The 27,296-nt window shown below is 50.8% G+C and overlaps 10 protein-coding genes and 1 pseudogene across 11 annotated transcripts, besides 1 other annotated feature; 8 read left to right on the forward strand and 3 right to left on the reverse strand.

Moving 5' to 3' along the window:
* Nucleotides 1-90: 90 nt before the first annotated feature.
* On the reverse strand, nt 91-1,145 carry NCS57_01374200 (NmrA domain-containing protein; the record flags this gene model as incomplete). The annotated part of the gene is made up of 4 exons (XM_053063367.1): nt 91-549; nt 602-724; nt 775-1,059; nt 1,116-1,145. 4 exons carry the CDS (start codon nt 1,143-1,145, stop codon nt 91-93), a joined length of 897 nt encoding a protein of 298 aa, XP_052906700.1.
* A 955-nt stretch (nt 1,146-2,100) lies between these two features.
* NCS57_01374300 (PKS-ER domain-containing protein) lies at nt 2,101-3,111 on the forward strand (the record flags this gene model as incomplete). The annotated part of the gene is made up of 1 exon (XM_053063368.1): nt 2,101-3,111. One exon carries the CDS (start codon nt 2,101-2,103, stop codon nt 3,109-3,111), a length of 1,011 nt encoding a protein of 336 aa, XP_052906701.1.
* A 235-nt stretch (nt 3,112-3,346) lies between these two features.
* NCS57_01374400 (HET domain-containing protein) lies at nt 3,347-4,522 on the reverse strand (the record flags this gene model as incomplete). Its single annotated transcript, XM_053063369.1, has 1 exon — nt 3,347-4,522. One exon carries the CDS (start codon nt 4,520-4,522, stop codon nt 3,347-3,349), a length of 1,176 nt encoding a protein of 391 aa, XP_052906702.1.
* Nucleotides 4,523-4,567: 45 nt separating this feature from the next.
* NCS57_01374500 (HET domain-containing protein) lies at nt 4,568-5,477 on the reverse strand (the record flags this gene model as incomplete). Its single annotated transcript, XM_053063370.1, has 2 exons — nt 4,568-4,992; nt 5,045-5,477. The coding sequence occupies 2 exons, from the start codon at nt 5,475-5,477 to the stop codon at nt 4,568-4,570; spliced, it is 858 nt and encodes a 285-aa protein (XP_052906703.1).
* Nucleotides 5,478-6,457: 980 nt separating this feature from the next.
* NCS57_01374600 (uncharacterized protein) lies at nt 6,458-8,943 on the forward strand (the record flags this gene model as incomplete). The annotated part of the gene is made up of 5 exons (XM_053063371.1): nt 6,458-6,883; nt 6,932-6,991; nt 7,038-7,361; nt 7,414-8,046; nt 8,104-8,943. 5 exons carry the CDS (start codon nt 6,458-6,460, stop codon nt 8,941-8,943), a joined length of 2,283 nt encoding a protein of 760 aa, XP_052906704.1.
* A 2,092-nt stretch (nt 8,944-11,035) lies between these two features.
* NCS57_01374700 (uncharacterized protein) lies at nt 11,036-11,845 on the forward strand (the record flags this gene model as incomplete). The annotated part of the gene is made up of 2 exons (XM_053063372.1): nt 11,036-11,343; nt 11,395-11,845. 2 exons carry the CDS (start codon nt 11,036-11,038, stop codon nt 11,843-11,845), a joined length of 759 nt encoding a protein of 252 aa, XP_052906705.1.
* Nucleotides 11,846-13,715: 1,870 nt separating this feature from the next.
* On the forward strand, nt 13,716-15,167 carry NCS57_01374800 (MFS domain-containing protein; the record flags this gene model as incomplete). Its single annotated transcript, XM_053063373.1, has 1 exon — nt 13,716-15,167. The coding sequence occupies one exon, from the start codon at nt 13,716-13,718 to the stop codon at nt 15,165-15,167; it is 1,452 nt and encodes a 483-aa protein (XP_052906706.1).
* A 1,510-nt stretch (nt 15,168-16,677) lies between these two features.
* Nucleotides 16,678-18,835, forward strand: NCS57_01374900 (annotated as a pseudogene). The gene is made up of 7 exons: nt 16,678-16,807; nt 16,877-16,929; nt 16,987-17,841; nt 17,892-18,035; nt 18,088-18,435; nt 18,507-18,676; nt 18,733-18,835.
* Nucleotides 16,678-18,835: a sequence feature.
* Nucleotides 18,836-20,634: 1,799 nt separating this feature from the next.
* Nucleotides 20,635-21,424, forward strand: NCS57_01375000 (Pectate lyase; the record flags this gene model as incomplete). Its single annotated transcript, XM_053063374.1, has 3 exons — nt 20,635-20,833; nt 20,881-21,272; nt 21,320-21,424. 3 exons carry the CDS (start codon nt 20,635-20,637, stop codon nt 21,422-21,424), a joined length of 696 nt encoding a protein of 231 aa, XP_052906707.1.
* A 1,926-nt stretch (nt 21,425-23,350) lies between these two features.
* Nucleotides 23,351-24,718, forward strand: NCS57_01375100 (Metallophos domain-containing protein; the record flags this gene model as incomplete). The annotated part of the gene is made up of 2 exons (XM_053063375.1): nt 23,351-23,510; nt 23,559-24,718. 2 exons carry the CDS (start codon nt 23,351-23,353, stop codon nt 24,716-24,718), a joined length of 1,320 nt encoding a protein of 439 aa, XP_052906708.1.
* Nucleotides 24,719-26,389: 1,671 nt separating this feature from the next.
* Nucleotides 26,390-27,073, forward strand: NCS57_01375200 (uncharacterized protein; the record flags this gene model as incomplete). The annotated part of the gene is made up of 1 exon (XM_053063376.1): nt 26,390-27,073. The coding sequence occupies one exon, from the start codon at nt 26,390-26,392 to the stop codon at nt 27,071-27,073; it is 684 nt and encodes a 227-aa protein (XP_052906709.1).
* Nucleotides 27,074-27,296: the final 223 nt, after the last annotated feature.

The following is a 27,296-nucleotide window of genomic DNA, read 5'->3' on the forward strand; positions in this document are numbered from 1 at the left end:
TAATCCGTTTGTTGAGAGATATGATGTGTCTACATTATGGTAGCTCCTGGTGGCTTGGACTCTTTCAGTTGCCTTGTTGTGCAATGAAGCTCAAGCCAGGCTCTTGATGACACGCTCGATAGTCTCTTCAACTGACTCAGTAGGAAGACCAAGGAGCTTGTTCCACTTCTCAAGGTCTAGATGCTTGTGGTCCTCCAAGTTCTCCTTGCCGAAAACAAGGGCACTGATTAGCTTGGCGCCTCCGTCGTTGATGTTGCCCTCGTTCAACAACTTGAAGGCCTCCGCTCGAAGGTCCTCGGAAGTCTGGTACTTGCGCTCAAATGTGGTGTTGGTAACCTTCTCCAAGATCTCGAGGGCCTTCAACTGGGTGGTGGTGAAGGACTCGATGGCAACGACGGTGTTGGAAGTCTCCTCAGGGTGCTTGAGGATGCCGACAAGGGCACGGCCGATCTGGAGTGCGTTACTGGTGGTGAAGGTAGCCTTGCCCTCATCGACCAGAAGAGCCTTTTTGGTGGCCAGATCGAAGCCCCAGAAATCCAATGGCAGGCCCTAGAGACGTTTGTTAGTACGCAATAAGAACCCCTTTGAGGGTAAGGCTCACCCAGTCAAAGAAGGGCCCAGTGAAGAGAGCAGTCCAGCTGATAACATCCTCCTTGGTCTTGAGGAGGTCCAGGTAATCCTTCTTGACCTTGAAAAAAGGCACGGCCGCCAAGACCTTCTCGCTCTGTACCATGTTAACATCGGGATCTACTATTTAGCGCTGCTAATACTGACTCTGGTATCTGATCCAAACTCGCTAGGGATAAACCGCTTGACGCCAGCGGCAATAGCGGCGTCGATGACCACGGCCTGCTGATCTAGAGAGACGATAGGAATCATGCTGATGACGGCGTCCTTGCCCTTCAGAGCCTCGGTCAAATCGGCGAGGTTGTACTCAGTTTTGATGACTTTGATGCCCTCGGGGAACGTGGCTGTAGAGGTGGATCGGATGATGGCGGTAATCTCGAGGTCAGAGTCGTGGAAGGCGGGGATAGTAATCTGTCCTAGGTTTCCGCTGGCCTGCTTTGTATCAGCGTGATGCACTTGATGGAATGTGATGGGCAGCCGACACTCACACCGACGAGAGCAACACTCTTGTAAGCCATTGTGACGGTTGGGCTGGTGGCGGGCTGGGTGGCTGATGCGTAGTTGATAGTGGTCCTGGAGGGCACTTGAAGAGAATTGATTGGGTCGAAATTGAATGTATTATGGAGGAACCAGGTGCAGTCAAGGCATGGCCAACGGTATTTATATGGTGGTTGCTCCATTCAGCAAGATGTCGGAATGGTTGGTATAGACGACGCCATCCCCTAGACAGTTTGAAGCTGAAACAACTCCGCAAGGGTTTCGAACATACATAGATAGGCACAACTGCCGGCATGCTTCATCTCAGCGGGCTGGCTCAATAGGTCACCGCCGTCGGAGATGGAGGCGGAGGAAAGTGGAGGCCGTTGCGGGGGCTTGGCGGAGGCCGATACGGACGGAGGAGATGATGGAGATAGACGGTTAATTAGGCCTCAAGTCCGGATAAGTAGTTGAGGCCGGGGCAAGTCAAACTAAATTGTGCCCTGTACCTCGGCATCGCGGTAGTGACGGTTTGGTGTTGGCGATATGCACGACAATTCCCCCTGGCTTAGCTTCATGGAACGAGGGACTCCGCTCCGTCTTGTTTGACTACGCCCAGGCTTCCTTATTAGTACGACTATTTGCTTTGTCAAACTCGACCGATGATGCCATCTAGACCAACTTCCATTGCCTAGCTTATCTATACGCGGATACAGAGGAGTCTAGCTGCTTAGTGTTGAGTTTATTGTTGTTTCTTTGCGCCACTTTGGTGCTACTCGGCACACATTCCCACCGGTCAAGATTATTAATCTCGCGCCACCGACGTTATATTGTCCCGATCACCGACGGCCTAGGCGAAATTACTTATGCTCCCCGAGTCAACTCTTCATGGTAGGGCCCGTAAAAGAGGCCTAGCCCTGGCCTCAGATTTGATGCTTCAGCATCGAAACAGAACTTCTTATCTTTCCCTTTCTTACTATCCTCGACTCCTCCACAATGTCAACCACATTCCGTAAAGTCGTCATCCCCAAGTACGGCGATGCATCAGTCCTTGAGATCGTCGAGGCCACCCTCCCTCAGCCTGCTGCAGGAGAGGTGCAGGTTGCACCCATATATGCCGGCTTTTCTGGTGCCGACATCAACATGCGACGCGGTGTCTACCCAAGCCAGCAGAAGCCACCGTTGACCCCCGGCTACTGTCTCGTCGGCACTGTCAAGACTAACGGCAGCGGGAGCTCAAAGTTCAAGACTGGCGACACTGTCGCATGCCTGACCAAGTATGATGCTCAGGCTCAGCTGGTCAACCTGCCCGAGAAGCATCTCATCCCCGTCCCTGAAGGTTCCGACCTGCAGCAGGTGACGGGCCTCATTCTCGACTGGTGCACCGCCTACGGCATGGTTCACCAAGTTGCCAAGGTGAAGAGGGGACAGACCGTTTTCATCCATGGCATCAGTGGCTCTGTTGGCTATGCCACCATGAAGCTCGTCCAGCTGCTGGGTGCGACAGCGTACGGTACAGCATCAGAGAGGAACCACGCCGCTGTCCGGGAGCAGGGCGGCATCCCCTTTGTCTATACCGACAAGAACTGGATCAAGGCCATGAAGGACACGGGTGGCGTCGACGCCGTCTTTGACTCGATCGGCTTCGAGAGCTTCCACGAATCGTACGACATCCTCAACGATCACGGCATTGTCGTCGGCTTCGGCGCCAACAAGTACTCCCTTACCAACGAAGCCCCAGTCCCAGCTACATGGCCAACTGTCAAATTCTTGCTGAAGGGCCAAATTCCCTGGAGGGGGAAGAGAACCGCCTTCTTCCTCATTAGTCGGGACCAGCCAGACTACCAGCCCAACATGAAGGCCCTTCTCGATCTGCTCGGCAAGAGCAAGATCTCGGTGCCCATTCGGAAGATCTGGGATATGGATGACATTCAAGAAGCCCATCGTCAGTGGCACAGTGGTTCGGGAGTTGGTGCAGTCATCATTCGGATACCCGAGCTGAAGTAACTGGAACAAGCCAACTGTACCGGTTCTTTGTTCAATCCTCTCATTTCTACTTTCTGCCCCGACTTTAATCAAGCCGGGAAATAATTCATGTGCCAGGCACAATCACGGCGAGCCACCCGTCAATCTCATGTACATAGACCATCTACATATTCTCTTATAGACTCCTAAAACAACACCGATTAATACCACTTTACTACACCCATTTCCTGCCGCACCTTCCTATACTTGACGTGTCTTATCTAAGAACTATCTCTCTTCTAGGTGTTCGATCCAAGAACGGGCCTATCAAGTCCTCTGGAATAGAGAAGTGCCCTAATCGCTCAAACACCCCTTCAGCCACCTCCTGCAGCACCAACCCCAATGCTATGTTCCCGGACCCCCTCCGTATCTGTATGCACATGAGGAATATATCTTCAGTCACCGCGCCATCGTCCCAGTGATCGAAAGAGACATCTCCATAGGTATCAGAGATAGTGGGAATACCGAAAAACGACATTCGTCGCGTTTCACCTTCGAGACTGGATATGACACAGCTCGTTCCGAAATCATTCAGGCTAGACCACGTTGCTCGCAGCAAAGGTGTTGATAGACAGAGACGCATCCCGTCTTCTCCTATCGCCTCTGCATCAATGAATTCTGTGATGAGGCGGTCACTGCGGTAGTTGAACTCGCAGCTCGTGTAATAGACTGGCCTTTCAACCGAGAACCACGACCAGGTCGGCGCTCGCAACGTGGACGGCCGTTGACCCGTACCTCCAGCTTGCCATAGCAGCTCTAGGGGCATGAAGATGCGCCACATGCCGAACCAGTGGTCGCCAAAGAACGGCCTGAAGACATCCGTGATACCAGCTAGTGCGACTATCCGGTCTGTGTCCTTGGTCAACTTCATCTTGGTGTACTCTCCCACGATGGCGGACCAGAATGCAAAAGGGGCCTCGGTGTATCGTTCTAGGGACCCCCTTCCCGGGGCAGTCGGAATTTGCAACCGTGTCTTGAGACTGCTGAGACGGCGTTCCAAGATGTTTGCTGTGATCATAACTTGGTCGTTATCAGTGGAGATGGCCTTGAACTTGGATGCCGGATGGTCATCATGGTAGATGTTTGTTGGAACACCCCCTGGAAAGACCTCGGACGCCCTCATCTCACTGCATCGCCAGAAGAGTTGGCCCCGACCACAGTCCAGTGTCCGTCGTGCGAGTATGGCCTCTTGGAGCACCCATGCTCTGGAGTACAGAACATGGTCATCGTAAATGTCTGTCTCGTTGACAAGGTACTCTTCATTCTCAGATCCATAGTTCACTGGTTCGGGCTGTATTGTTCGTGGGTTCCGTGGGTAAAGACAGCCTTGCTGGCCGCTGGAGGCATCTGGGGCTGCTATGTTGCATGCTGCATTCTTGTAGATTCTGCCCATGAGTGCAGCCTCTCGCAACCAGTCTTCTTTGGAGTCTTGTATAATTCAAAGGCTGTCAATCCAGAGATAAGAGAATCCAAGACGCCGTGTAATGTGGATCGCATCCTGGAAGGTCTTGGGCAGCGATTGCATACGATTATCCAGGTGGAAAGAATCCTCATTGGACTCCAACAATCTTAGAATATGCAGCTTGCCCCAACAATGGCTAAGGGTCAAGTAACGGACTCTCTTGGGCATCTGCTGGGTGGTATGGAGGCAGACAGCATCGTTTTCGACATACAGAAGACGCGAAGGCCGAAATGTCCGGTCTTGATTGAAACAGCACACCTCGTGATAGATGGTGCAATGCTGAAGCCACTTTGCTGCCAGGGCCAAGCTTGAGCCAGAGCCAGTGTGACATGGTAGTTGAGTAAGTGCAATGCGCTTTCGTAGATCCAACATGCTGCCTGGTCTAACCCAGCTATCAGCGACTTTGACTTGTTAGCATGATGGAGAATTCCCTGGTAACACCCCAGCACCAACCTTGACGTTGTCGCATCTGAAACCGACATCCATGAAGCTTGTAGGGATCTTGACGATACCTTATACTCCATGAGCTCACACCGGCTTCATATGTGGTGGTTGGTTTCCAGAACATCAAGACGGCCAGAAAGTCCTGCTGGACGTGGGATCTTTGCTGCCAGACAGCTGCACAGATTCGGCAACCTGTCGATGCCGACCTATACAAGCTGTCGGCAGTGAGATGGTGAGTCGGGCCAGTGAGAGCATTTGAGAAGATGGTGGACCGGCATGTTTGGCAGAATGGAGGCCCCTGGCTCTCCGGAAGAGAGTGGACCGAGATAGAGTCGTTGAGATACTCTGGCTCATGACCATGGCTGAGATATCCCAGAAATGTCGCCACTGCCGTCATGGGAAAGACAAAAAGGACGTATATTGGCCATTGATGATCCTTCATTGTGAAGACGAAGGCAACTGCAAGGGCCAGAGCTTGAGACACAGCAGCCAACGCAAACCGTGGCTTATGTTGATAATCAAGCCTTGGTGTGAGATTTCGCATGTTTTGGCCAAATGATGCCTCGATTTGCCGTAACAATAGAAATACCGCATCAAACAGAATGGCAAGTAAACAGACACCGAGTAGACCACCCAGTCCTCCAAACTTGACCATGCCGAATATGACAGTCCCGGCATGCATCAAAGCCAGAGTGTGTCTGAAGTGCCATGGTGATGCCCGAATAGCCTGTCGTCTCCGCGGTCCAAGTCTCGAATACAGAAAGTTGAGCCCGACTAAAGGTGAGCTTGGCAGGAGAAGTTGAACAACATATCTGATATCGAGATCCCTCCATGGCGATGGCTGGTCATGTTGAGCTCTCCGGAACGCCGCCCACATCAACAATATGACCGAGAGCTGAATGAGAAGAGCGCCGCTCATGAATACCAATTGCGAGATGGGGTTGGAAATGAAAGGAACCGCAGGTAATTTTGTGAGACCCCACCAGAAGAGGCTGAGGGAACCAAAAAGATATCGTATCGCCATGGTCAGGCCGAATAGCATGAATTTAGTCTCCCATATCTCTTTGAGCTGCCTCAGGACGAGTTGTCCTACTCGGGAGACAAAGAGTGATTGGATTATGCGAGATGCTGGCATGACAGACTATGGATGACTGAGACGGTCATGTTGAGGTTGAAAGATGGCGTGCAACACCGAGATAACGCATTTTGAAAACCGCCTTGCAGGGGTCAAGATGCCTTAGTCAGGACATGGCGACGGATGATTGGGACTGGAGAAAGATGTGGCGTTCTCCCCATGATACAGGTTTCGGAGCCAAGGCTGACTGGAGCGGGGTGTCAGGTCTAGAGAAGAACCACCGCAGTCCATCTCGACCTGTTTCATTCTGCTTGAGGCTCCATTCTCCCATCGGCCAGCCCATCAGAATGACAACCTCAGAGTCGACGCAGTTCTTGCGCCGGATAGATATACTGGAGGAGCCCAGTGAAGAGCAGATCCAAAACCTACTTGAGATAGAGACCTCCGACCATGCTGAGACGCCACAGCCCCAAAACGAGCAGTACGGCCTCTTTCACCTCAACAGTTCCGCATCACAACCCCCCAATTCTCCACAAGATGCCTGCAAACTCGACATTGTCGCCGTCCATGGCTTAGGGGGCGATGCCTACCGTACTTGGCAGCACGAGAATGGCTTTAACTGGCTTCAGCATCTTGAGGAAGAGTTTACCGGCATACGTGTTTACTCCTACGGTTATGACTCTGGAGTTGCCTTTTCCGGTGGGACGGCGAGTTTGACTGACTATGCCCGGCATCTACTCAGTCTTGTAAAGATGACGAGGTCGAGCGAAAAGGTAATGCCGGCTCCAGGCTCAACGGTAGAGATGACTGACAAGTAGAAGGAGGAGGACCGCAAAATCGTATTCGTCTGCCACAGTCTGGGAGGGCTTCTTGTCAAGCAGGTTAGTCGATAATGTCGATGCGAAGGACGAGCAGTTAACAGAAAAGGCGTTTCTCCTCGCAAGCAACGAGAGAGGATTATTTGGATCCCTTCGACAGTCAACCTATGCGATACTCTTCTTCGCGACGCCTCAAACGGGGACACGTTCAGAATACTACGACGACATACTTTGCAACATTGTAGATGCCATGGCCTTTGCAAATACCAACGACAGGCTGCTAGAAGGCTTCAGGAAAGCTATTCACGAGTCGATACGGTCAAACGGAAGTCGGCTATGCCAGTTGGCTAAAAAGTTTCATTCAGAAGCGTACCATCTACAACACGTCAGTTCGTTTGTCGAAACCTCCCCTATTCCTGGTCATAAAGATATCGTAAGTACCCTGACCCGCACTCCCAGCTTTTTTCCGTCGCTGATCAATGTAGTTGGTCGGCAAGGTCAGTGGACAAAGGGGGCTTTCAAAGGAAAGAGTGATACCGATGCTACAGCACGACCATCGCCAAATCTGCAAATTTTCATCTTTGGAGAGTAAAGGCATGAACATAATCATCAGTCAGCTCAGAGACATAGCAGACTCCCTGGAATTCGATCTCGCAGAGGCCATGATCGCGCTGGAGGTGGTGCGTCCGCAAGATGAACTGGCCCTCCGCCATTCAACAGACAGGCTCAGTAACGATGCCTTGCTTCAAGCAGCATCTACCGGGAACCTTGTCGTTGCGAAACGTTTGATAAAAAATGGGGCAGACATCAACGCCACGAATCACTACGGCCAGACTGCTCTTCATCTGGCAGTATCAGGAAACGACCGAGAAATGACTCGAACTATCCTAGACAAGGGAGGTGATCCTAATGTGCAGGACTACGACGGACGCACTCCTCTACACCGAGCCGCAGAGACCTGCGACGAAGAAACTGTAAAACTTCTTCTCGATAGAAAAGCGGATTGTGCAATCCGAAACAGATGGAATGAAGCTCCAGTCAGAGTCGCAAGGAGGGCGCATCGTCTAGCCATAATGAAGATGCTACAGGAGACACAGAACGTGCGACAGGACTTACAGGTAAGTGCAATGGACTCCTTAACGCCAGAGAAATGCTGATCAGTGAGCGAAATGAAGGAAAGAATCAATGTAGTCATGGAAGGCAATTCTTCCAGAAACCGCCAAGTCATTAGATCATATGCGGAATCCGCTTACGAGCATGCCCATATCGTCATAAATATGGACATGGATACTGCTGTCCAGAAGAATGCATCGCAATTTTCACAAACAGCCAGAAAAGGAAACCTGGATCTCGTGGAGGACCTGATCGATATTGGTGTCGAGCCTACCCCTGACGCCCTCTACCTCGCGGCAAAAGAAGGTCACTCGGACGTGGTCGAGGTCCTAGCAGATGTCATGGAAGACATAGATGCCGATGTAGGGTGGGCAGGAAACGCCCTTTGCACCGCCGCGTGCAATTTGCAAGGCCTCAACACTATCCGAGTCCTCCTCGAGAAAGGTGCAGATGTCAACTGGCAGGGAGGCGCATACGGCTGCGCGCTGCAAGCAGCCACCGCCAACTACAGACTCGAAAACGTCAAGCTACTGCTGAAGCATGGCGCAGACGTCAATGCCCAGTGCGGTCATTACGGAAACTCCCTGACAGCCGTGGCAAGGCATCATACCCATTTCACCGAAATGGCAACGCTACTCTTGGAACGCGGTGCCGATATCGATGCCCAAGGGCCTGGAGTGTATGGGAATCCATTACAGACGGCCGTCTGGATGGCGCACGTTCAGAACGTCAGGTTCTTGATGCGCAACGGCGCAAGTGTGACGGTGCAGGGCCGGTTTGGCTCTGCGTTGGAAATTGCCCAGCGTCGGGCATTCCGGTTCACCCCTAATCCGAAGGATGAGGAGGATATTCTGGCTATGCTGACCGAGGATAAATTTGTTGGGTATATCAGCTATAATTAGAGCTCAGTCCAGAGTTCGGTCTCCCTTTTCTCTTACGTTTTCTATTCTGTCCAGGATGAGTGTGTCGTATAGGAACCATGAAAATACTAGACTCCTTTGAGGAACCAAACTTGCCGCTTCAAGACCTCCAGAGAGCCTGATCGATATTCTGACCGAGTTTCAAAGAGATCGAAATGCCAGTGACGACCGGGACAGCAACTCCTTGCCTTGGTCTGACAAAATGCCAAGAACAATAGCAAAGGGACTTTGGGCAATATAGCATTGGCATCAAGCCAAATGTTACATAGCAAAACAACCTACCTAGATAGGTAACGGGCAGAAGCAAAATATGAGACAAATCGCTCCGTGTCAATTCTTTAGATCACTAATCTTCACGCTTACTCAGTCCCAAGACTTGTTACTGTGTCGCATTGCCAAGACCTATTGGCCAAGGATATGTTCATCCATGGCTTCCCTCATTTATCGATCGCATGACTCCTTTTCCTTGGAATATCCCGTTTGCACGGCCCTCACAATGGAGTCGTTCGAGGCCCCACATGATGAGGAATCATTCAGCCAGCAATGCAGCACCGTCCCTCGGCAATCAACTTCTCAATGCTGCTTCCAAGGCTCGCAGAAAGTTTCCATTCCATAGCCCCCAACTTGTGTCTATCAAAGCAACGATCTTCGAGCTCTCCTGCTGATCCTCTGCAGGATGGTGGCTGGTTACAAGGAATACGGATATTCCACCGTCAAGGTATCACGACCTCACTGAAACATGTCAGCAACTTTTTCCATTTTGGCCACGCTGAAGAAAAGCCCTATTACAATTAGACGGGCGATTCCTAGTCATATCTGATCACCGGTGATATATCTAAATCAAGAAGAAGGAATGGCATACGTCAGCCACCGACATGCCGTGAATGTCGGCATTGGCCCCTGTCAATGTGGAATCACCCATCTCACAACGTCATTGGTTAGTTAATCTATGCAAGCACAGCCTGCTCAACTGTGTGAAACCGCCTGCCAAAGCCTCTGTTCCACAGAACATTCAGCTGGTGGCTTACCGGCTTACAAACACCCATCTCAGTCAGGGCGGCCGCCTCGGGAGTCGGGCCTCTGTCGATCTGATCCACAAGGCTGTGCAGGAGAGGGCGATCGACCAGGGGTTATTTTGTTTTTGGTGCCATCTTGCAGCCCAGGAATGCTGCTGCCTGTCTGGGGTGTTGAATATATTGACGTTTCATCCGTTCAGAGCACCATCAGTGGATCCCTGTCAAAGTCACAAGCTTATTGGAGAATTACAAGGCCTTGCATTGATTTCCAGCAGGCATATGAAACCACTGGCCTCACCAAAAAAAACGCCTCCAAGTCTCATTAGGCGAATCTTGCAAGGCTGTGCCGCCAAATGGCGGAGCTGAAACAGAGGTTGAAAAGGAACCATCCCAAGGACGCAGCTGCGTCTCCTGATGCTCGAATAAGATCGACAACTGGCTACTGTGACGTCAATTCTCGTCCTACACTTGCAGTAGCGGTCTTTAATTAAGTCCCGCGTTTGCGTGTGCTTGAACCGTCCCATCGACCCACGTGCCTTCATCTCCGCCCTCAAGGTCCCCCAGCTTTCCCGCCGATCCCGCTTGGCTCTGTCGTTCTAGGATTGCGCTCGGCTTCAATGATGTAATTTCCCGTTCTCAGCTGCCCTTTAAGGAAGTGAACCAAGACGATCGCCCCAGAGAGAGCCCGCTATTAGGCCCGGTAGTTGTAAACGAAGGATTCGCTCAGACAGGGGGAGAGAACTTCTGTCAGCTTAGCGCTGACTTGATGAGACGGCATTTCAGGGAGGACAGGAGATGCCACAATGCTGTTGTAAGCGCCGGGGGCCATGTCGCATATGAGGCATGTTAAGCTTATTGGATCACAATGCTCCGAACAGCCACCACGACCGTTGCACTTTGATAGCTGCCCCACGATTTGTCTATCGTGAAGCCCAAAAGGGTATCTCGTAGAGTTGAGCGATTATAAAGGCGTTGATGCGCCCTTGGGATATCTCAGTCGGAACAACTCACACAACCTCAACTCAGACACCTCAGGCCTCTTCTTCAACCTCTTCATCATGCACAAGAACTTTGTTGCCGCCGCTGCTCTCCTCAGCGCCGTGGCTTCGGGCACTCCCGTTCACAAGCGAGATGTCATCGGAGCTCTTCCCGAGGGCGCCGACCAGCTCGAGCTCAAGTTCCAGCCTCACCTCGACTTTGACTCTGATGGCTGCTATCAAACTTCTGCCATCGACCCCAACGGCAACGTCAACCCTGGCCACGGAGCCACTGGTACCCCTCAGGGCGATTGCCGTGACCCTCACCAGCTGGAGAACAGCAACACCTACTCTCGCAAGCGCTGCAACAACGGCTTCTGCGCTGTCATGTAAGTCACCAAACAATTATATCCATCTTCAGTCACTAATAAGAATCGCAGGTATGAGTACTACTTTGAAAAGGACCAGGCTGTAGGCGGCAGCTTCCTCGGCGGTCACCGCCACGATTGGGAGAACATCGTCGTCTTCACCCAAGGCGACAACGTCGTCCGCGTGGCTCCCTCCTGCCACGGCAAGTACGACGGCGCCAGCAACCAGTTCCCCATCGACGGCAGCAGCCCTCTCCTCGTCTACCACAAGGATGGTGCCGGCACCCACTGCTTCCGCTTCGCCAACGACGATGACCGCAACAACCCCGAGAACCCCACCGGTTCCTTCTTCCGTGCTCCTCTTGTCGGCTGGGACAACTGGCCTGATGTTGGTCTTCGCGACAAGATGCTCCAGAACTGGAGCGGTGGTGTTGGTCCCAAGCTTGATGATGAGTTTGGTAACTCGCTGCAGGCTGCTGCTGGTGATGGTGTCCAGGGCTTTGACCCATTCACTGACTCTTAAATGGGGTTTAGTCCAGCGAGGCCTTTATGTCCTTGGGAGTGTTCCTGTACATAGTTGTTGCTCTCGTACATTTTTGAATGTTGGGATCGGTCTAGTTAGCATACGACAATTTGACCTCCTAGTTTCTCTCGAAGTCTTAAAAGCGTTCGCTCTGATGTGCCTGTGAAAAGGCTCATATGCCGGAATCTAAATTCTATTTGACTCTTCTCGAGAGTTCATGGTCCTAGAGTTATCCAGCCAGGGTAGTTAACAGCATATCCCACATCCATCAATACCTTCAAGCATAGCCGAATAGTCCGTCAGATCATACACAGATTTGTGCAGCGCTACACCATTATATATCTACAAACCTGGCTTTCACATAGCAATGCAGCATATTCAGAGCTGTCCCTAGTCGCCATTCCTTCGGCGCTGACTGCGCCGTGAACGGCGCTTCCTTCTCCTTCGTGGCGGCACCTCGCCAACCACATCCGTCCGAGGGCAAGTTGCCCCGTTCTTCAACAACTCCAAGAGCTTGTTTCTCGAAAAGTCATCTCGAACGCCCATAAACACAAAAGTATCAGGTCCCGTTGCCTCTTTTGGCCTATCCTGGAATACCAACTCCCGGCTCACTTTCACAATCACGTGGTCGGTGTCGATGATCCGAATAGCGAACGTATATCATGCATCAGGTCCCCTCTCTTTGATCTCAAAGAACTCTGGGCTTGCTTCTAGAGGCGGTAAAACTCGTTCAAAGGAGCAGTCAATCGAATCGTCGAGGTGCATAAAGCCGTCTAAAAGACTCCGGCCATCTCGTGCTCTGAGGCCAAAGTAGTCCAATTGACCCTCTTCATCGAGGTATGAGAAATCAATATATCTTGTGGGCCAGTGGGCCGAGTCGTAACAAAGATCGAAGTGGGTGGTCGAGTACAGAGGGAAGTAACCCTTCAAAGTGTGAAAAGGAACAGTACCACCCTCCGACCGAGTCTTTTCGGCTTTTTCGAGAGCAGCTTTCACTTCGCCTTCTTTTGCCGCTTCACGCTCTCTGGTCTTTTTGTGCTGTTCATGGTCTCCTTCGCCCCAGCCTGACATTTCTTTCCTTCGATTTCTCCAGTAGCGCTTAGAGTGGGAGAGGAAACGGTATTCTGCCGGATTCGGGGTGGTTGTGGTTGGATAATCTTATCCGCGAGGGGATGAGAAGTGAAGATTTTATTGAGAGCCGGATTAGCCAGGAGCCACTAATCTCGCTAGAAATCACTTAATTAACAGCGGTCAACCAGTGGTTAGGCATTGTCTACAAATAGGTCTTTGCGGGTATGAAGGGTATGAGATGATATACCAGAGAATAAAAGAATAAAATCCTTTAATATTTTGTGCGACTTAAGGTACGGGGCTAGACATTTAAAGCTTGAGTCCATCCAGCACCGCAAATCATCGACGAGGTCAGTGCTCACCACTCGATTGAAGTGACCACTCCACAACGAGTTACACAAACAATGAGAATTGGAACAAGGTTCGAAGAAACGTATCAAATGATGGATCATTGGCGGATCTACTTCTCGTCTCAACAGGTCTGTTCACCCAGCCGATTGCCGATTTTTGCCCGACAACTCCAACCGACCAAGGCAGGATGAAACGCCGAGCCGAGCAGTTACTCGGGAATAAGCTTCTCGATAGTCTAGCGACAGTCCCTCCTATCCCGGAACTATGTTGACTCACATCTCGGTGAGACTAAATCAAGTCAGGATGACGTCGAAAACTCACCTGCCGATCACGGTGCCGAAAAATCCGGTCCACCAACCACCACCCCGCAGATCGCGCAATGCAACCTCCGCTTCTGACGAGCTGAGATATTTCTCTCTTCAACCTCATATCTCGAGACTCCGTCACAATGGCTGGTCATCCGTCGTCGTTCGTCAAGACGGCCAAATGGCTGTATCACGAGTCTGGTATTGCCTCGCTGTATCTCACTGGTCGTGATGCGTGGCTCGTCATCCTCTCGCGAACGTGTCGCATGTTTGCATTCGGAGCTGTTTCGCTCACGATAGCTCTTTTCTTCTCGGAATTGGGCTTCTCGGACTTTCGCATCGGTCTGTTTATGAGTCTTACTCTCCTTGGCGATGTTGTGCTCGGCCTGGTCATCACTCTCATGGCCGACGGCCTCGGTCGTCGTCGGGTTCTCTTCGCAGGTGGCCTGCTCATGGCTGTTTCCGGGGGCGTATTCTGCGTCTTTGAGAACTTCTGGATCCTCCTCCTTGCCGCCGTTGTGGGTGTCGTGAGTGCCAGCGGCGCCGACTTTGGCCCCTTCCGAGCGATCGAAGAATCGATGCTCTCGCACATTACGACACCCAAAACACGGGCCGATGTCTTGTCTTGGTACGTCACATGCTCAAGTCTTGGATCGGCAGCTGGCACGGAACTTGCGGGGAGGTTTGTGGAGAGATTGAAGCAGCGAGAGGGTTGGAGTCTGGTACAGACGTACCACGCGACCTTTTGGATTTACATCGTCATGGGTGGGTTGAACATGATTTCGACCTTGTCAATGAGCAGCAAATGTGAGGCGGAAAAGACAACTCCTGAAACATCGGATGAGTTGGCCCAGGGTTTACTTCACGATTCCGATGAAGAGGAGCAACCTAGCCCTCAGCCACCACCAAAGGCAAAGGGCCGCTTCTCTCAAATCTCGCAATCTACCCGTCACGTCATGTACAAGCTATGGTTCCTGCTTACAGTCGATTCCCTGGCCGATGGCATGGTCTCACAGGCCCTCACAACCTACTTCCTGGATCGCAAGTTTCACCTGTCCAAGACACGCCTCGGTGACATCATGTCGGCGGCTATGATCTTGGCGACCGTCTCGACGATCTTTGCCGGTCCACTTGCGAGACATCTTGGACTTCTCAACACCATGGTGTTTACGCATCTGCCATCCTCGGTCGCTGTCTTACTCTTCCCCGCGCCGAGCGGACTTGTCGTCACTATTATCCTCTTGTTTATCCGCATGGGTCTCAACAACATGGATCAAGCACCTCGAGCAGCCTTTATCGCGGCTGTCGTCAAACCCGAGGAACGCACGGCCGTCATGGGTATCACGAGCACGCTTCGAACTTTGGCGATGGCTACAGGGCCGTCATTTACGGGAGCTCTAGCCGGGAGAGAAAAGTTTTGGATTGCCTTTGTGGTTGGAGGAGTGTTGCGCATCATGTATGACCTCGGTTTGTGGTCTATGTTTGTGAACATGAGACTACATGCCCACGAGACACATCACGATACCGGGTCACGGATGTCAATCGATGAGGAGGATGTTGAAATGATGCGACAGTCGGCGGAGCATGAGCAATAAAGAGGGACTTGTACGAAATACTTCATGAGTATTAAATTAATACTAAGCTCTTATAATTAGTATTAATTAGGTATAAATAATACTTATCTTAGACTAAGTTGATTAATATAAAGTTCTAAAGCTGAATAACGTATATGTATAGCAAGTGTCACAGTCATGCAAGTGTCACAATTTGATTTTAGTTAAAACAAGGGTTTTTTAAATAATTCTAGAAAATTAAAACTAAGCTAAAAAAGGCTAAAAATTAGAAGTTAGTATGATTATATAATATATTACTCACCCTAATTCTTATAGATTATTAAAAAAATTCCTATAGGGTAGTATAGAGAAAACCTATTCGCACTGTATAAATAGCTATTTCTCTATAAAGTAGATTTTTTAAAAATCTATAAAAATTATATATAGTTTATCTATAAGTTAAATAGCTAGAAACACTCTTTTTAAGTTTTTAGCTATTTTATTTAAGTTTTTATTAAAGCTAGAAAATCCTAGTTTTATATGCACAGTCCAGCTGTGACACTTGCATGACTGTGACACTTGCTTATCATATACGTTATATAAAACTTATAATTATTAAGATTTCTTAACCATAATTATTTTAGCTATTAATATACTTAAAGTATATTTAACATTAGGTATTACCTTGTATATCCTCTTATCAGGGGTTTAGTAACTTGTATAGATACAGCGTTAGTAGGTATAAATATAGCGAAGTAAATACATTATCACACAACTCAGTGTTTAGAGGTCCGAACATGAAAGGCCTCCCATGCAGCCAAGCGGGATCTCTAATATATATTATGGACGGTTAGAATCAGACAGACGCGGAGCGTATGGGCGTGGTCACGCGAGCATGCAATCCAGTATCTCAACATCTCCTGTTTACACTTCGACCTTCACGGATCTTCCTTGCTACCGTGACAGCGCTAAAAACCGCACAAATACCGCGTTTCAGCAGGGAAAATCACGATCGACCGCAGCAAATTCCTTGTACTTGCGTGTGTAGTGTGGCTTGTAGCTTGTCGCTCGCCCGTTTCGGTTGGCGCCGCACAAATCGCTCATCCTCTACGTAGCGCCCAAAGTAAATCGCCAGTGGTTCTAGAACGGCTCATGACATACGTATCAAGATCTTGGCCAGGCCGTGCTTGTTTCCCGCAATAATAACGCTTAGTGTTGCGCCCCTGTTGTTCCAAATTTATCTTCTTATCTGAGCTCTCTCCTGAGCTCTCCTCTTTAACGAGCTGCAGAACTCCCTTCGACATTTTGCAACCAAACCTAAGCCAGTATCTTGCTCATCAATCTCTATCTCTCTCCCTTACACAGTCGGCGTCGAGATGCTGGTAGCATTTCTTATTTTTGCCCTTCATACTCTTGGCACTCAAGCTGCCTTACGCCGATTCAACTTTACAGTTCACAGCGCTGTCAGTTCTCCAGGCAAGTGGCTAGCTTCTTTACCTACCTCTTTGTGTCCACGAAAGGATGGGACCAGTGACCCTAACTACTGCCAGATGGATTCAAGCGCGAAGTATACCTTATCAATGGCCAGCATCCTGGGCCCTTGATCGACGCGGACGAAGGAGACGACATCGAAGTATTCGTCCAGAACGACCTCAACGTCGAGACCACGATTCACTGGCACGGTTAGTTCTGTCCTTTGACCCGCGCCACAGTACAGTCAGTCGATACTGAAGCATAATTCCCCCGACCAGGACTCTTGCTTCGAGGAACTCCGGATATGGATGGTGTACCAGGCGTTACACAGGTATGATACGCTCCCATGCCATGGCCACAGTAACCTAGCCTACTGACTAACTTATAGGAACCTATCCCAGCTGGAGGCAACTTTACGTATCGCTTTTCCACATCGTCCGAGTACGGGTTCTTCTGGTACCATTCCCACTTCCGCGCCTACTACAACGACGCTATCCGTGGCCCGCTCCTCATCCGACCAGCCGAATCTCGTAAACGCCCGTTCGAAACGCTCGCTCGCAACGACGACCAAGTCCAAGCGCTCCTGGCCGCTGAACAGAACGCAACAAACATCCTTTTGAATGACTGGACGCATGAGCTCTCGGATGTTACATTTGCACGATACATCAAGACCGGCGCTTTCCCGTCATGTGTCGACAGCATCTTGGCCAATGGTCGAGGAAGGGTCCAATGTCTCCCAGAGAGTGTCCTTAAGGCAGGTCCTGGGCTTGGCATAGAGCCTGAGAACATGACTACTACGTCTAGACCATCCGCGACCGTCTCCGAAATGCCAGATATGTCAAGCATGGATATGATGAAACGACGCGATATGGATCACATGTCTATGGACTCACCCATGAGTTCGGATACGCCAGGCCCGTCTTCCACTATGTCCATGGATCACTCTACTCCTCCGGCATCAACGGGCATGCCTGACATGCCTGGAATGGATTCTCTGAGCCCCCGAGGCTGCATGCCACCCATGATGTTCAATCCAGGCTTCAACATGTCGTCACTGCCACCAGAGAACTGCACCAACACAACCTCACCCTTCCTAGTCATTCCAGCGGATCAGTCGAGGGGCTGGTTGGCTTTCAACCTCGTCAACTCGGGTGCAGTCAGTATCTTGAGGGTCTCTTTGGACGGGCATTCAATGTTTGTCTATGCTGCTGATGGTCTTTATACCAAGATACAGGAAGTCAACGTGAGTGTCTATAAACCATGTCAACTACACAATTTCACTCACCGAGTTAGGTGCTCCACATGGAGCTCGGCCAGCGGTATTCCGTCATGATCAAACTAGACCAATCTCCAGGAGATTACTACCTCAGATTCGCTACTTTTCCCAGCGGTGACATGCAGCAGGTCCTGGAAGGTCGAGCGATCGTGTCATACGAAGTGAGTGTCCCAGTTCCCCCGTGGCTGTGATTTCCTACTAAAACTCAGGCAGTCAGACGATAGTACCGCGACGAATGATATGGATAATCCAGCCGAGCCCTGGATGTACATTAACGGATCAGCCAAAGCGGACGCTGCCCTCCTTGACCCCTCATCGCTCTCTCCATTCGAGAACGGCACAGCACCTCCTTCAGGCGCGTCTAACAGATCTTTGTCATTTACAGTTAGTCAGACTGATGTTGTCACCTGGGTAATTGATCGCATGCCATTCATGGAGCCGGAAATCCCTCTCATCTACGGGGAAAACTCCTCAGGCTGGGATGCAAACACGACTATACATCTGCCGATCAATTCTACCATTGACATCATCATGAGGATCTCAAACGAGTCCATGGATACAGTGCGTCTAATTCTTCATTATGAAATATGGCTTAAGAGGGCAGTGACGTAGAATACTGACATGAAAGGCAGATGGGTCATCCGATACACCTCCATGGTCACAAGTTCTGGCTCTTGGGTTCTGGAGTGGGAGATTTCCCGTACACAGATGTCACAGACGCGCCGAAGGACCTCATCAACCTTGAAGATCCTCCATACCGTGACACGATTGGCCTCCCTTCACAGGGTTGGGCTGCTCTTCGGTAGGTTTCTGCATGGAGCTACCTATCTGCATTGCCGCTAATGCATCCTCGGACAGCTATGTGACCGATAACCCCGGTGCGTGGATGTTCCATTGTCATCTTCAATGGCATGCTGTCGTGAGCTGTTCCTCGATTGACGTGTGCCATCCCAGAAACTGATGTTGAGATAGGTTGGCATGGCCGTAGTGCTTGTGGAGGGCGGGGATCAACTTCCAGCCTTGGTTGGGCAGTATAACAAGACTGAGGGTGAAATGGGAGGGCCTGAGTCGGTTGGCAGTCGTTATAGTCGTTCCACTACGCTTATTTGTATCGTGGTTGTCGCTATGGCCTTATGGAATTGACCAGCTCAGATGGTGGACGCGTTGACTTCTCTTTGGTAACCCTGCTTTTCACGTGATAGATATAGGAAAGATGTAAAAGATTATCCCCGTCACCGACAGTCGGGCCAGGCCGCGCGTCCTCCAAGTTTCCACTCCTCTTACCACTTATGAAGGGGGGCCAATTTTATTAGATCCAAGGACAAAAGCGGTCAACTTTTCTATAACTCCATCAATTGAATTTCACGTAACTAATTAGAGTATGTAATTCAATTACAGGCTTCGGGGGTTGTGTCCCATGGTTAGACAGGCTCTCTAGTAGCAAACATCGATGCACCTATGTGGAGGTTACAGTCACCCTCCCTGCACTGTCCCTGTGGGATACACGTACGCATACATCAATTAAGGTTATTTCCCACCTATAGGAAGATAAAGATGACATTTCACGGAGGGACAGCACCCGGTTGCCCAGAATGGTTTCAAGGTCGACCAAGGAATCGGGCTCATCGGGAAGTGGGACTACCACTGGGGTAATCTTTAAGCTCAATGGCCCCTTAATACCATTTCACTTGCTAACAGATCTCATGATCGAAATGCTTTTCCGTAGTGCGGCTAAGCTCCTCTGGTATTTTCCGGTGTGAAGCATGTAACCACCCAACCAGGCCATGTCCAGCGTAGTATGCCGCGAGAGGTCACGAGAGATCATATACAGATACGCTTACCTCAAACTGCTCGGTCAAACTCAGAAACAGGTAGTCACATGGCTATGTCAATCTCTAGCCACACTCAACTACTTTCGGGACCTATCGCGGGGGGGTTACTGCCCGATGGCCCGTGGCTAAAGCCGGAGTCGCCATTGCAACTCGGCCGAAGGACTAGTACCAAGCATGGATCACGAATCAATGATCCTTGAAGAAATTCATTCCGTGTGGTAATTATCCATCCTCCGTCACGGACCTGTCAGCTCATTCAAGTGATAACCACCGAAGATCCCTTGTACACCATCTCCCACAGGCAATGATCTACCGGAAGTCGCAAGGAACCTCTACATCCGATTCGCAGCACCTCTACCCGACCCAATCAGCTAATATGACGCACCAACATCTCTGAGGCCTCCGAAAGCGGCATTTGATCCTCAAAGTCGAGCAACTCTACTGCTGGAATATCACCACGTCCACTAAACTCTTTCATGGATAACCTTAACCAGAATAAACATCCACCCCCCATTAACGTCCGGGATGTGTGGACTACTAGACAAGGGTTCAATCCTAGGGCAGCCTATCATGGAGTTACTCGGTGGAGGACAAGAACATGCATCTCTTACCTGAGTGGAGGAATTATTATCGAAACAATCAGCATGAAACACTGGCGACTGAAACCACAAGCAACGTCAGATTCTAGTCCTTAATTAACACACACCTCAAGAGATTATTACCGAGCGGAAATATGCGTGACAAGACGAATTGTCAGTTCATGCCGCGTGTAGATGAAAATGTCGATATAAGGCTATGGTTGCCCATATCTGAGACCCTCAACCCACACGCTTTCATCCCGTCTTCTGCCTTGTCTCCCATACAGCATCCTCTGACAACCCGTTGATCGGTGTTTTATCTGTTTTACATTTACGTCACCGATTTCATCATGCATTCCGCTAGCCTTGTTTCTCTCATCGCCGCTCTCCCCGCGGCCATGGCCTGCCTGGGCTATGAGGGTGGCCTTCCTACGCCAACCGACTCCAAGACTCTGAGCGCGCCTCAGTACATCAAGGCTGGCCAGACCTTTGATGCTGGTTGGGTCAAGTATGACCGTGGACAGTCTTGCACTGGTCAGAGCGAGGGCGGTAAGTGACTTGACATCAACACTACAGGCCAACACTAACACCCCCAGGTGAGGCTGACACCGTCTTCGTTCTCGAAGAGGGTGCCACTCTTCGTAACGTCATCATCGGCAAGAACCAGAAGGAAGGTGTCTACTGTCTCGGAGCCTGCAACCTCGAGTTCGTCTGGTTCGAGGATGTCTGCGAGGACGCCATCTCTATCAAGGGTGACGGAACCGCCAACATTATCGGCGGAGGAGCCTATAAGGCCTCTGATAAGGTTATTCAGCACAACGGTTGCGGCCATGTAAACATTGTCAACTTTTACGCCAACGACTATGGCAAGGTTTACCGATCTTGCGGCAACTGCAAGAACAACTGTGCTCGTTCCGTGCACATGGAGGGCACCACTGCTGTCAACGGCGGTGAGCTCATGGGCATCAACACCAACCTCGGCGACAAGGTACGTAGCGTAATTTTGAGCACAAGAGTTTTTACTAACAGTGACAGGCCACTTACTCCAACAACTGCTACCCCAAGGTCCAGTGCCAGGCCTACGAGGGCTGCGACAAGAGCAACGGCGACTGCGAGCCCACCAAGCTCGGTCTGTGCTAAGCGGATGGAGAGCGTGGGAAAGGCTAGCGTATTCTTTTCTGTGACGGTTCTCGGGCTGCTTGGGTCAGCACGAGGTTAACGGTCATGTTACATATTTGGATGATAGCACATGAACTTAGCGGACCAGTAATGAATGTCCATGCGTTGGTGCCAATTTGAAGTCTACTCGCTGTCGGTGTGTCGCTGTGAAATTTGAATGGCCGACGGCGAAACCTACTTCGTATATCGATAATTCGATATTAAAGAGCTTCTTTCTGTAGTTGAACGTGACTGGACGAACCATTACCGCTCGTATCGGTGATCTGAGGCGGGTAGGGCTGATCGGGTTTGGGATGCAAGGTTAATACGAGAAATGTGCATTGCCGAAGCTAGGCAACGATCAAAAACCCGTTCCTGAGCAACACCCAAAAGGATCTAGTCGGCCTATGCTCGCAGCAATAGAAAGAGAGGAAATGTAGATGAAGGCGATCCAAGGAGTGTTCAGCCCAGACCGCGCCCGTGGAAGGCGAGTGAACGGCGACAAATACTTACCCTACACGCGAAAAGCTTTTCACGAGATTATCAATCGCTTTCCAAGCACGAATGCCCTCTCGTGGTCAACAGGTGATCCATGCAAAACCTGCAGAAAAACCCTTGGCGCCTTCAACAAGCTGCGTATGTCCCGCAAAGCTGCCCACAATGACATACCCGCGCGGGACAAGGACCAGGTCAATGGAGCAAGAAAAAAATGCAGCCGGTGGGATGAAGCATGCCCCGCAAAACAAGCGTGACAGGATGTCACTCGCGTGTGAAGCAGGGCTGAGTGAGGGAGGCAGTGAAAGGAGAGGGAGAAGCCAAGACGGGGTTTCCGTTGCGTCGCAGCGCTACCCGACAATATTCGTACCTCGGTAAAGACCCTTCAAGTCCTCTCTAAGCAGATCGAGTCATGATCATCAAGGGACGCCTTATTTGTGGTGACATGGTTCGGAGTTCGGGAGTAATACGCCAAGCCTTAACGGTGATAGCACCCCCTGTTAAATCCGCAAAATCGATGCAGTGTAGAAGGATTCATCACCTTCAGAGTCCATGTTGAAGAGTGAGACGACGCAATGCAATGTTTGACGGTGGGCGGTGCTGTTCAGTTCTGTCGGCGCATGGCCTTGATTGAGTACATTCTCCAGTTTCGATGAAGCCATAACCCATTGCTAGTCAAATTGATCATGCTCAGCAAAAGCCCAGACTCCAATGCCGCGTGGACAAGCATCTAAAAAATCTGTCGCGTGCTCCGTTACCATCCCAAGCTCTAGCCCTTTTCACCCCTGCAGTTCAACTACCGCCTCAATAGCCTCTTTATTGGATTACGCGTCCATTTTCAACGTTGTTAAGGCCGCCGGGAAAGTGGGAGAGCCCACTCGGCCGACAGCTCCGTTTAAGCTTAGTTGCCCGTGGATGACGAGGCTTACAGACGCCATGCGCCAAGCCTCTCCCCACATCCCGTCAAGGTTCAACAACAGGGGACATCGTCACGATGCGTCTGCTGAAGGTGAGGACAGGGCCTCTGAGAGCAAGGTTTGCCGTCAAGACACGGGAGAATATGCCCCAATTGGATACAAGAGGAATAGCCCCGGACTCTGGAATGCCAGGTCTCGCGGCTCGCCTAACAAATGCCCCCTCCCAAGCAAAAATCGTCACCATTTGACCCCGACCTCGGCGCTTCTTGGTGATAGTCTCAGCGTTAGTAACGCGCGGCAGTCCGCGTAGCCAAGCCCTACGCATGCCACTTTAGCTTCCCGCGTCCCAGTCTCGCGGTATGGGGTCGTCTCTTTTTTTTAATCACCTCGCCACAGGATGACGTCTCGACCATGGACCTCACGATATGTAAATACCCTCATCCCTTCAGTGGGATGGAGGAGATCATCAGACACACATTGACCAACAAGCTTCACCATGGCATCAAGAACACTCGCAGTAGCTTCTTCTCTCTTTGCTTTGTCGCACGCGGCTAGCATCCCTCGCGCCGTCAACAATGACAACCTTGCCCCTCTGAAGTTCACCTCCAATGGAACATTTCAGATCGCAGTCTTTTCCGACATGCACTTTGGCCAACGTGAGTATTCCAAGTCATACTGACCAGGCGCATGCTAACCCGCGACAGTTGCATCAACAACAGGCCCAGCTCAAGACGCCAAGTCGGTGGAAGTGATAAGCGATGTCTTGGACTACGAGCTCCCCGACTTGGTGGTCCTCAATGGCGACCTCATCAACGGCGACTCGACCTTCAAGCACAACAGCACCCACTACATCGACCAGATCGTCGCGCCCATGATCGAGCGGAATCTTACATGGGCATCGACCTATGGTAACCACGACCACAACTACTACATCACTGGCGAGGGTATTCTCGAGCGCGAACAGATGTGGCCTGGAGCGCGCACCAAGTCCATGGTCGACGACGATGACGCCGGAACCTCCAACTACTACCTCCCCGTATACGCATCGAACTGCACAAACACCAACAAGTGCACTCCCGAGCTTCTTCTGTGGTTTTTCGATAGCCGAGGTGGACGTTACTACGAAGGCGACGACCAGGAGAACTGGGTTGACGAGAGCGTCGTGACGTGGTTCAACGAGACCAACACCGAGCTTGTCAACAAGTACAACAAGGTCATTCCCGCGCTCGCATTCGTTCACATCCCTATCAACGCCACCATGTCTATCCAGACCGAAGTCGGCATCGACGAGAACAAGCAACCTGGTCTCAACTACGATCCACCTGTCGCGCAGCAAGGCGAGGGATGGTGCGCGAACGGCACCAGGGATACAGACAACTGCCACTATGGTGGACAGGATAAGCCCTTCACCGAGGCTCTTGTCACTATTCCTGGTATCATTGGCTTGTTTTTCGGTCATGACCACGGCAACACCTGGTGCTATCGATGGGAGGGCAGTCTCCCCGGCGTGGAAGTCGAGGGCAACGGCCTCAACCTCTGCTACGGACAACACTCTGGATATGGCGGCTACGGTGATTGGATCCGCGGCGCACGAGAAATCATCGTCTCACAAGACAAGCTGGCAGACAAGATCATCGACACCCACATCCGACTTGAATCGGGCGACATCGTCGGAGCTGTGACGCTGAACTCTACGTACAACGAAGACTCCTATACCGCGACGCCCGATGACAAGACGTATCTGAGTGATACCGGGGATTTTAGCAACGCTGAGGAGATGTCGGCGGGTGTGTCATTAACTCCGGAGTTTTTGTATGCGGCTGTTGGAGGGTCTTTGGTGACTATGGCGTATTTGTGTTTATAAGCGAGATATCCTTTAGAGTTTTATGACATATAGACGTAACGATTATGAATTAGCAATTGCACTCAACCAAGGCCCAATTGAAGTCTCAAGGATTGCATCCAATGTGTGACCTGTCTGAGTGAGCAACCATGGCCTGGATGGTAACCTTCCGCGTTGGTATGCCGGGATATGGCATTGGATGGTCTCCTGCAAGTTTACAGGCTCGGGATGTAAATTGACCAGGACATGCTTGAACTGCGATTCCCATTCCTGTTTGAGTTGATCAAATAGGAGCAATGCGCGGCCTGCGAAAGCAGTAAGCGGACGACCAATCCGCGAGAAAGCCGTTCCTGCAGCCGGGAATTGCAGGCCAATGCTAGCACCAATGATGGAGCATCCGAGTCCATCAAGAGTTCGGGAGTTGTGCTGGCAAAAAGGAATACCTGTTTTCCGCCGCGATGAACGGCAAAAGGAAGGGTCTGGCCGGGGATTGAACCCGGGACCTCTCGCAAGCTTGCTTTCGGGTTTGCCCTAAGCGAGAATCATACCACTAGACCACCAGACCAAGTATCTTGATGATTTGATGGTTCAACGAGCTCCAGACACGGCTCATCAGCAGGAGCATTGCGCGAAACGGACGCGCTTTCCTTTCCGACCGCGAATAGCGTCATCGACGTCACCACTCAAACCTTCTGATTAAGTTCAGCCTGACGCCCACGTGGATACCCAAGCCTTCAGAGCTTATTTTGACCTTAACTCCACCCCCCTCAAACAGTCTAACAAGAATAGAACATTCATCCTTCTCAATATCTCCGGTACACTCACTCTCGCTATCAAGCGAGAGCGACTTTGGACTTATTTCTTGGCGCAATTCATCGTTCCCCATATTCGTTGCTCCAAGCTTGGTGACATCGAGACGAAGACCAGCGTCATAGACATGCCTCTATAAACTTGGACAATACTTGTGTGTTTATCTAGTTCAAGATTGAGAAATCCAGAACGGCTTTGAGATTCTGACAAGTTTAGGGTAGGAGTTAGAGATCATCTATGGAAATGGGTTGTGAAAGCTAAGAAATACATACTCATTGGGGAAGACACCACTCTAGCACATGTACTCACTATCGGGCCGAAAATTCAATTCCTACTTGCTGGATGAAGCCCCATTTGCCCCACTGAGACTCTATTTTTAGCAGCCCAGGAGCGAATTAGCTTCCTATTCCTTTAGGATAAAGAATACCTATCTATCCATACTGTCGCCCCTGAAAAGCAAGTAGTATTTAACATACGCCAGTCGCCATTGATCTTAGTTGGCTTGCTAGATAAACTCCCCCAGCGGCCTACTATAAGAAATAGCATATTCCTACAAGAGAATACCTTATCTACTAAGGAACGACTCTAGTAATCACCGCGCGATGGAGTTTCCTCATCGTATAGCGTATAGCACCTCTGAGATCTCGTGTTTTCAAGGATGTTGGTGTGATCTTCACCAGGATCAAGGCCCCTCACGAGCAAATCATCGGAAAAGAATCGCGACCGAAATAAAACAAATGGGTCGATTCTCGCTCCTCAACCAACAGAAACTGGCCCCGGCGTCTCTCCTTGGAACAAAAGCCCGACCTTCCCACTTTGTTGGGGCCGGGACTCTGGTTTTCATTCCAGCGTCTTGGGTATTTTCTTGGGATAGCATGAAAAATGCCCTCCTCTCTCGTCACTTCTCTCCTCTGGATAGAGCCCACAGAATCCCTGGTGGTCAAGGTCGTCGGGGCTGAACCCTCAGCTACCACTTACCTCCTAGGTTGTACCCCGGAGCCCGACAGCCGCGACAACACCGACTGCAGCCTGTATTATGTGGCCTTGACGTTGGGTCCATGGGCCAGTGAGACCCCGCCGCCCGGTGCCGCCAGGACGGGTGACTTTGACCTCTACATCAGTGATTCCATTGATCCCTGGAAGTACTCGATGCACTGCGAGATGAGCGGGACTGTTGCTCAAAAATGCACTACAATCAACATCGGGGGCAACGATGACGGCCACCCCACAGCGACTTTTGGGTCAGAAGAGGAGTTGGAAGAGGAAGACTTGATCGGACTCGGCTACGCGACCGTGACAATCACAGAAGGCCTTGAGTTTCTTGCTGCGACACACTCTGGTTCCCATGAGACTGCAACTGCTTCGACCGAGGACACGTCCGCCAGTGCGCAGTCGACCGCCGAAACTGCAGCTTCTGCAACGGCTGCAAGCAGCGAGACAAGTGGAACCGAGAGTTCAAGCGGTACTTCCACACCCGAAGCCACCTCTGTAGCCTCGTCTTGCAAAGCTCGCGTGTTTACAGCCATGTCTGTGGCCGGCGTGGCTATGGCGGTGGTGTTTTCGTGAGTGCGAGCTACTTTAATCGGAGACGGGGCATACCTTATGAACACTGCATCATTCTGACTTCTTCATTTGGCTGGAATACACGCCCAGCACTCTTAATTGGCTTGGTCATGGCCTACAATTTTTTTTGAATATCAAGGAGAAAGGGGGAAACATGATACCAAGAAAGACACAATATTATCTGCATATATACATGCATCTCGCGTTGCAATTAATACCTGTTTTG

Source organism: Fusarium keratoplasticum, chromosome 12, assembly GCF_025433545.1.
Source record: "Fusarium keratoplasticum isolate Fu6.1 chromosome 12, whole genome shotgun sequence".
NCBI classification, from domain to species: domain Eukaryota; kingdom Fungi; phylum Ascomycota; class Sordariomycetes; order Hypocreales; family Nectriaceae; genus Fusarium; species Fusarium keratoplasticum.